Source organism: Mustelus asterias, unplaced genomic scaffold, assembly GCF_964213995.1.
Source record: "Mustelus asterias unplaced genomic scaffold, sMusAst1.hap1.1 HAP1_SCAFFOLD_94, whole genome shotgun sequence".
NCBI classification, from domain to species: Eukaryota; Metazoa; Chordata; class Chondrichthyes; order Carcharhiniformes; family Triakidae; genus Mustelus; species Mustelus asterias.
In genome coordinates, this window is record NW_027590142.1 from 661455 (window position 1) to 670995 (window position 9541).

Consider the following 9541-nt stretch of genomic DNA (forward strand, 5'->3'; position numbering starts at 1 on the left):
GGGGATTGATTGACGGCAGCTCCGGACCAATAGGAAGAGGGGGCGGGGCTGGTCCCCCAACCAATCGGAGTGAATGGGGGGCGGGACTGGAGGACCGAGCGGGAGCGGCTGGTCCTCCAACCAATCAGAGTGAATGAGGGCCCGGACCAATAGGAAGAGTTCCCTATTCTTTGCATGTGAGAGATGCACATGCGCAGTAAGCAACGGCGTTCGCAGTGCGGGTGACAGCAACTGGAGAGAAGTTCCTCTGTCTCATCAGCAGCCGGTAAGGATGCAGAAACATGGAGGGAGCAATGGAAGCGGCGGATGGACGTAGAGGGTTTCTAAATATCTGGTGAAGGCCTCAAACCTCGAATATGAGCCCGTAGGTCCCGTGTTTGCAGCTTCAGGTCTTTTTCCCGAGACGAAGCTCAGGTTAATGGCCGCCATCTTGATTCAGCGGGGAGCAGAGCGCACGCGTTGGTGTCTTGGTGACGCAACCGTGAGTGGGCGGGTCTTTGTGTTTCTGCTCCCATCGGGTCCTAATGCACCCATCGGGTCCTAATGCAAACCAACAATGAACAATAGATTTTCAAACAGCTTCACCCACTCCCAGGCTGCACCTGACGTTTGCAGCCGAGAGAAGTTTATGGGTCATGTACACATTCAGTGTGAGAGGTTGCATCCCAGAGTACTTACATGAAGCGGTTACACGGCTTTTGTACTCGTTGGAGTTTAGAATGTTGAGGAGGAATTTATTGAATCTTACAGGATACGGCGAGACCTCGACAGAGCGGATGTGGAGAGGATATTTCCACGAGTAGGAAAAACTGGAACCAGAGGGCACAACCTCAGACTAAAGGGATGATCCTTTAAAACAGAGATGAGGAGGAATTTCTTCAGCCAGAGAGTGGTCAATCTGTGGAACTCTGTTGCAGAAGGCTGTGGAGGCCAGGTCATTGAGTGTCTTTAAGATAGAGATAGATAGGTTGTTGATTAATAAGCAGATCAGGGGTTATGGGGAAAAGGTAGGAGAATGGGGATGAGAAAAATATCAGCCATGATTGAATGGTGGAGCAGACTCAGTGGGCCGAGTGGCCCAATTCTGCTCCGATGTCTTATCGCCTTTTCGATACACTTCAGCCCCAGGCTCCTCATGTTTACATAGAAGCGGAAGGAGACCATTCAGCTCTTTGAGCATTCCCTGCCATTCATTATAGTCATGGCTGATCCTCAAATTCAATACCCTAATCCCACCCCCCACCCCATAATATCCCTTTAGCCCCAAGAGATATATCTAATTGAAATCAGGCTCTACTTCCACTTTTGAGGAACGGAGATCCAAAGATTCATGACCCACTGAGAGAAAAACATCTCATCTCTGTCTCTATGGGCAGCACTGTTTTTTAAATAGTGACCGCAAGATTCTCCCATAAGAGTAAACAACAGTTCTAACAAGTTTTTAGAAGGTATTTTGAGAGACAGGATCTACAGGCATTTAGAGACACAAGGACTGATTAGAGATAGTCATGTGAGTGACATTTAGAGACAGTATGGCTTTGGAGTGGAAAATCATATCGCTCAAATTTGATTGAGTTTTTTGAAGGAGTAACCAAGAAGGTAGATGAGGGCAGTGCAGTTGATGTTCTCTACATGACCTTTAGCAAGGCCTTTGACAAGATACCATATGGTAAGTTGTTGCATAAGGTTAAATCTCTCGGGATCCAGGGTGAGGTAGCCAAATAGGTACAAAATTGGCTTGATGACAGAACAAGTCTCACAACACCAGGTTAAAGTCCAACAGGTTTATTTGGTAGCACAAGCCACAAGCTTTCAGAACACTGCCCCTTCATGACAGAAGACAGAGGATGGTTGTAGAGGATTGTTTTTCAAACTGGAGGCCTGTGACCAGCGGTGTGCCTCAGGGATTGGTGCTGCGTCCACTGTTATTTATCATTTATATTAATGATGTGGATGAGAATTTAGGAGGCATGGTTAGTAAGTTTGCAGACACCAGGATTGTGGTATAGTGGACAGTGAAGAAGATTATCTCTGATTGCAACGGAATCTTGATCAATTGGGCTGACGAATGCCAGATGGAGTTTAATTTAGATAAATGCGAAGTGATGCATTTTGGTAGATCAAACCAGGGCAGGACTTACTCAGTTAATAGTAGGGCATTGGGGGGAGTTATAGAACAAAGAGATCTAGGGTAACAGATTCATAGCTCCTTGAAAGTGGAGTCACAGGTGGACAGAGTGGTGAAGAAGGCATTCGGCATGCTTGGTTTCATTGGTCAGAACATTGAATCCAGGAGTTGGGACGTCTTGTTGAAGTTGTACAAGACATTGGTAAGGCCACACTTGGAATACTGTGTGCAGTTCTGGTCACCCTATTATAGAAAGGATGTTATTAAATGAGAAAGAGTGCAGAAAAGATTTACTAGGATGCGAACAGGACTTGATGGTTATAAGGCGAGACTGGATAGACTGGGACTTTTTTTTCTGGAGCGCAGGAGGCTGAGGGGTGAACTTATAGCGGTCTATAAAATAATGAGGGACATAGATCAGCTAGATAGTCAATATCTTTTACCAGAGGTAGGGGAGTCTAAAACTAGAGGTCACAGGTTTAAGGGGAGAGATAAAAAGAGTCGAGAGGGGCAATATTTTCATACAGAGGGTGGTGAGTGTCTTGAACAAACTGCCAGAGGTAGTAGGAGAGGCAGGTACAATTTTGTCTTTTGAAAAGCGTTTAGACAGTTACATGGGTATGATGGGTATAGAGGGATATGGGCCAAATGCGGGCAATTGGGACTAGCTTCGGGGTTAAAAAAAGGGGCGGCATGGACAAGTTGGGCTGAAGGGCCTGTTTCCATGCTATAAACCTCTATAACTCCTCTCCACATCCAAGACCTTTCAGGATGTGAAAGGTTTAAATTAAGTTGCCTCTTACTCTTTTAAACTCGAGCAGAAGCTAAACTCGAGCAGAGACTGTCTCACTGCTCCTCATCAGACAATCCACCTATTCCAGGTGTTAGTCGACTAAACCTTCTTTGAACTTCTTCTAATGCACTTATATTTTTCCTTAAATAAGGAAATCGATAATGTAGACATTGCTCCAGATACAGACTCACCGTGTGCAACTGAAACATAACTTCCCTGCTTTTACTCCATTCCCCTCATAACAAATGATAGCTTTCTGAATTACTTGTACCTGTATTTTCTATCGTGATGGATTTTGAACACTTTTTTGTGACAGGGGGTTAGAAAGGGAGGATTTACACACAACAAGCTCAAACCAAGAGAAAATGTTGTCTCTTCTGATACGGGCTTTCTGAATGGGATAAGTAGGTAGATGTGAATGGAATGTTTCCACTTGTTGGTTCTTCCATTACTGGGAACCATGAACAGACAACAAATAAATCAAACAGGAAAATAGGAGATGTTTCTTTCTTCAGACATAGAACATAGAACAGTACAGCACAGAACAGGCCCTTCGGCCCACGATGTTGTGCCGAGCTTTATCTGAAACCAAGATCAAGCTATCCCACTCCCTATCATCCTGGTGTGCTCCATGTGCCTATCCAATAACCGCTTAAATGTTTCTAAAGTGTCTGACTCCACTATCACTGCAGGCAGTCCATTCCACACCCCAACCACTCTCTGCGTAAAGAACCTACCTCTGATATCCGTCCTGTATCTCCCACCACGAACCCTATAGTTATGCCCCCTTGTAATAGCTCCATCCACCCGAGGAAATAGTCTTTGAACGTTCACTCTATCTATCCCCTTCATCATTTTATACACCTCTATTAAGTCTCCCCTCAGCCTCCTCCGCTCCAGAGAGAATAGCCCTAGCTCCCTCAACCTTTCCTCATATGACCTACCCTCCAAACCAGGCAGCATCCTGGTAAATCTCCTCTGCACTCCTTCCAGCGCTTCCACATCCTTCCTATAGTGAGGTGACCAGAACTGCACACAATATTCCAAATGTGGTCTCACCAAGGTCCTGTACAGTTGCAGCATAACCCCACGGCTCTTAAACTCCAACCCCCTGTTAATAAAAGCTAACACACTACAGGCCTTCTTCACAGCTCTATCCACTTGAGTGGCAACCTTTAGAGATCTGTGGATATGGACCCCAAGATCTCTCTGTTCCTCCACAGTCTTCAGAACCCTACCTTTGACCCTGTAATCCACATTTAAATTTGTCCTACCAAAATGAATCACCTCACATTTATCAGGGTTAAACTCCATTTGCCATTTTTCAGCCCAGCTTTGCATCCTATCTATGTCTCTTTGCAGCCTACAACAGCCCTCCACCTCATCCACTACTCCACCAATCTTGGTGTCATCAGCAAATTTACTGATCCACCCTTCAGCCCCCTCCTCTAAGTCATTAATAAAAATCACAAAGAGCAGAGGACCAAGCACTGATCCCTGCGGCACACCGCTAGCAACCTGCCTCCAATCCGAAAATTTTCCATCGACCACCACCCTCTGTCTTCGGTCAGACAGCCAGTTGCCTATCCAATCGGCCAACTTTCCCTCTATCCCACACCTCCTCACTTTCATCATAAGCCGACCATGGGGGACCTTATCAAACGCCTTACTAAAATCCATGTATATGACATCAACTGCCCTACCTTCATCAACACACTTAGTTACCTCCTCAAAAAATTCTATCAAATTTGTGAGGCACGACTTGCCCTTCACGAATCCGTGCTGACTATCTCGGATTAATCCGCATCTTTCTAAATGGTCGTAAATCCCATCCCTAATGACCCTTTCCATCAATTTACCAACCACCGAAGTAAGACTAACCGGTCTATAATTACCAGGGTCATTTCTATTCCCTTTCTTAAACAGAGGAACAACATTCGCCATTCTCCAGTCCTCTGGCACCATCCCCGTGGACAGCGAGGACCCAAAGATCAACGCCAAAGGCTCTGCAATCTCATCCCTTGCCTCCCAAAGAATCCTAGGATACATTTCATCAGGCCCAGGGGACTTATCGACCTTCAGTTTATTCAAAACTGCCAAGACATCCTCCCTCCGAACATCTATTTCCTCCAGCCTATTAGCCTGTAACACCTTCTCTTCCTCAAAAACATGGCCCCTCTCCTTGGTGAACACTGAAGAAAAGTATTCATTCATCACCTCGCCTATCTCTACTGACTCCATACACAAGTTCCCACTACTGTCCTTGACCGGCCCTAACCTCACCCTGGTCATTCTTTTATTCCTCACATAAGAGTAAAAAGCCTTGGGGTTTTCCTTGATCCGACCCGCCAAGGACTTCTCATGTCCCCTCCTAGCTCTCCTAAGCCCCTTTTTCAGCTCATTCCTTGCTAACTTGTAACCCTCAATCGAGCCATCTGAACCTTGTTTCCTCATCCCGACATAAGCTTCCCTCTTCCTTTTCACAAGACATTCCACCTCTTTTGTGAACCATGGTTCCCTCACTCGGCCATTTCCTCCCTGCCTGACAGGAACATACCTATCAAGGACATCCAGTATTTGTTCCTTGAAAAAATTCCACTTTTCATTAGTTCCTTTCTCTGACAGTTTCTGTTCCCAACTTATGCCCCCTAATTCTTGCCTAATCGCATCATAATTACCCCTCCCCCAATTGTAAACCTTGCCCTGCCGTACGGCCCTATCCCTCTCCATTGCAATAACAAAAGACACCGAATTGTGGTCACTATCTCCAAATTGCTCTCCCACAACCAAATCTAACACTTGGCCCGGTTCATTTCCCAGTACCAAATCCAATGTGGCCTCACCTCTAGTCGGCCCATCCACATATTGTGTCAGGAAACCCTCCCGCACACACTGCACAAAAACTGCCCCATCCAAACTATTTGACCTACAAAGGTTCCAATCAATATTTGGAAAGTTAAAGTCCCCCATGACAACTACCCTGTGACCCCCACACATATCCATAATCTGCTTAGCAATTTCTTCCTCCACATCTCTATTACTATTTGGGGGCCTATAGTAAACTCCTAGCAACGTGACCGCTCCTTTCCTATTTCTAACTTCAGCCCATATTACCTCAGTGTGCAGATCCCCCACGAAGTGCCTTTCCGCAGCCGTTAAACTATCCTTGATTAACAATGCCACACCTCCACCTCTTTTACCAGCTTCCCTACACTTAGTGAAACATCTATACCCCGGAACGTCCAACAACCATTCCTGTCCTTGTTCTACCCACGTCTCCGTAATGGCCACAACATCGTAGTCCCAAGTACCAATCCACGCCCCAAGTTCATCTACCTTGTTCCGGATGCTCCTTGCATTGAAGTAGACACACTTCAACCCACCTTCCTGTCTACCAGTACCCACCCTTGACCCTGATACCTTCCCCAATACCTCACCACCCTCACTGACTTCTGGACTACAACTCCCTTTCCCACTCCCCTGACAAATTAGTTTAAACCCCCCTGAAGAGCCGTAACAAATTTCCCTCCGAGGATATTGGTGCCCCTCTGGTTCAGGTGCACCCCGTCCTGTTTGTACAGGTCCCACCTTCCCCAGAACGTGTTCCAATTATCCACGTATCTGAAACCCTCCCTCCTACACCATCCCTGCAACCACAGTTCTTAGAATTTGGAACTCACTGCGACTGGAAGTGGTTGACTCAAATACTTTAGATGCTTTCAAAAGGAAAATATATGAGCCTATGAGAGAAAAGGGATTGGAAAAATCAAGTGAAAAGCTGAGATGTGGTGATCAGAATGAGAGGAGACTCATGTGGAGGATAAACTCCAGTACAGACTCGATAAACCGAATGGCCTGTTTGTGTATTGTCACAGACAGAACAAACAATTCTCCTTCCCTGTTCAAAGACAATAACAATCAGCTCCGAATGATCCGAGTGACTGTCAGATCTCAACGTAATGTTTGGTTTGTGTTTTCTTGCTGTAAATCCTCCTTTCCAATATCCTGTAAAGGGAATTTACAAAAGTCATCACTGTCAGTTCAGGATAGATATATTCATAGAATTCCACAGCTCGGAAGGAGGCTATTTGGCCCATCAAGTCAACTCTCCGACAGAGCATCCCACCAAGGCCCCAACAACATAACCCAACTTATTTACCCCACTAATCTCCCTAACCTACACACCCCGGGGGGAAAATGGATAATTTAGCATGGCCAGTCCACCTAACCTGAATATCTTTGGACTGTGGGAGAAAACCGGAGCACCCGGAGGAAACCCACGCAGACAAGTGGAGAATATGCAAACTCCACACAGCAGCACTCCGAAAGCAAGTGGCGTTTGCTACCAAATAAACCTGTTGGACTTTAACCTGGTGTTGTTAAACTCCTTACTGTGTAAACTCTACACAGACAGGTAACCATGGCCGGAATCGAACCCAGGTCCCTGGCGCTGTGAGGCAGGAGGACTAACCACTGTGCCACCGTGCCAGCCACGTAATTCTTTGTAAACTTATTTTGCAGGAAATAGAAGAGGAGGATTTGCAGTCTGGACAATCAAATCTCACGTCAGACAGAGTCAATCAATTCATTGGGATTTGAAGATTTGTACATCTGAAGGGATTTAATTGACCATCTCAGTTGGAAACTGGTGAGAATCTGTTTCCTTGCTCCTCCTGTGGGGAGGGATTGATACAGCTGGAAAACATGCTGACACGACAGCGAACTCGCAATAGTGAGAGTTCATTCACCTGCTCCGTGTGTGGGAAGAAATTCATGTGTTCGTCCAACCTCCTGGCTCACCAACTCGATCACATTATTCAGAAGCCTCTTCAAAGCTCTGACTCTGGGCAAAGCATTGAAACCTCTGAGGAACAGGCCCAACACCAGCTCCTTCACACTGACGAGAGACCGTTCAGCTGCTCCCACTGCGGGAAGAGGTTCAGCCAGTCCTCCCGCCTTGCAGAGCACCAGCTCCTTCACACACACGAGAGACCGTTCAGCTGCTCTCACTGTGGAGAGTCATTCAGCGACTCAGTGCATCTCACTGAGCACCAACAAGTTCACACCAAGGACAGGCCATTCAGCTGCTCCCAGTGTGGGAAGAGATTCACTCAGTCCTCCCACTGCACCGTTCACCAACAGATTCATTTTCAGAAGAGACATTTTAAATGCTTTAAATGTGAGAAGACCTTCAAAAGAAGGATTAGTCTGCTGAGACACCAGGGCACTCACACTGGGGAGAGGCCATACGTTTGCCCTGTGTGTGGGAAAGCATTTACTTGTTTCCAGCATCTGCTAAGTCACCGGCCTATTCACACCGGGGAGAAGGCATTCAGCTGCTCCGTGTGTGGGAAGGCTTTCACGGAGTCATCCAGCCTCCGGAGACACCGCCGCATTCACACAGGGGAGAAGCCGTTCTCCTGCTCCATTTGTGGCAAAAGATTTGCTCAGTTTTCCTACTGCAATCAACACCAACACATTCACTCTGATCAGAGACCTTTTCAATGCTCAGAATGCAATAAGACCTTTAAAAGAAGTGATGATCTGCTGAAACACAAACGCATTCACACCGGGGAGAGGCCGTTCCTGTGCTCTGTGTGTGGAAAGGGATTCGCTCAGTCGTCTGGCCTGCTGAGACACCAACGCATTCACACCGGGGAGAAGCCGTTCACCTGCTCTGTGTGTGGGAAGGGATTCACTGATTCATCCTATATGCTGAAACACCAGCGAGCTCACACTGCGACAGAACTGTTCACCTGCTCCCTGTGTGGGAAGGGATTCACTGATCCATCCCACCTGCAGAGACACCAGCGAGTTCACACTGGGGCAAAACCTTTCAACTGCTCCATGTGTGGGAAGGGATTTAATCAGTATTACAGCCTGCTGAAACATAGACGACTTCATGTGTGACCGGCAAAGTTGGATTCTGTTGTTTCTGCGCCCTGAGATAAACAATAACAATTGGATGAATAGTTGAGGCAGTGGCACAGTGGAATTATCACTGGGCTCAGGGTAAGGCTCTGGGGACCCAGGTTCGAATCCCACCACAGTCGATGGTGAAATTTGTATTCAATTAAAATCTTGGATTAAAAGTCTAATGACAAACCTCAACCTTTAATCAATTGTCATAAAAACCCATTTGGTTCTGTAACGTCCTTTAGAAAAGGAAACCTGCCGTCCTTACTTGGTCAGGCCTACGTGTGACTCCAGACCAGCAATGTGGTTGACTCTCAAATGCCCTCTGAAATGGAGGGCAGATAGGGATGGGAAAGAAATGCTGGCCCAGCAAGTGACGCCTACATTCCGTAAAAATGAATTTTAAAAAGTTCCTCAGTATCTCAGTAACCTCCTCCAGCCCCACAACACTCTGTGTAAATACAAGTTGTTGATGATTATGCCCTGAGATAGATAACGTGAACCCGATTCCCCTCATCCGCCAACTCGGCAACTTCTTCACAAAAAGTAAAGCACATGGGATTGGGGCTGTTGTACTGAGATGGGGAGAAAACTGACTGGCAGACAGGAACCAAAGAGTAGGATTAAACGGGTCTTTTTCCAACTGGCAGGCAGTGACTATTTGGGTAACGCAGGATCAGTGCTGGGGCCTCGGTTACTCACCT

General features: G+C 46.6%; 1 protein-coding gene across 2 annotated transcripts; it reads left to right on the top strand.

Annotated features, from left to right (window-relative positions):
• Nucleotides 1-69: 69 nt before the first annotated feature.
• Nucleotides 70-9030, top strand: LOC144484146 (uncharacterized). 2 transcript variants are annotated; one of them, XM_078202686.1, is made up of 2 exons: nt 70-265; nt 7443-9030. In XM_078202686.1, the coding sequence occupies exon 2, from the start codon at nt 7626-7628 to the stop codon at nt 8829-8831; it is 1206 nt and encodes a 401-aa protein (XP_078058812.1). In that variant the 5' UTR covers nt 70-265; nt 7443-7625; the 3' UTR covers nt 8832-9030. The 2 variants fall into 2 exon arrangements, with proteins under 2 accessions (XP_078058812.1, XP_078058811.1); XM_078202685.1 differs by having other exon boundaries at nt 146-389; nt 7443-9017.
• Nucleotides 9031-9541: the final 511 nt, after the last annotated feature.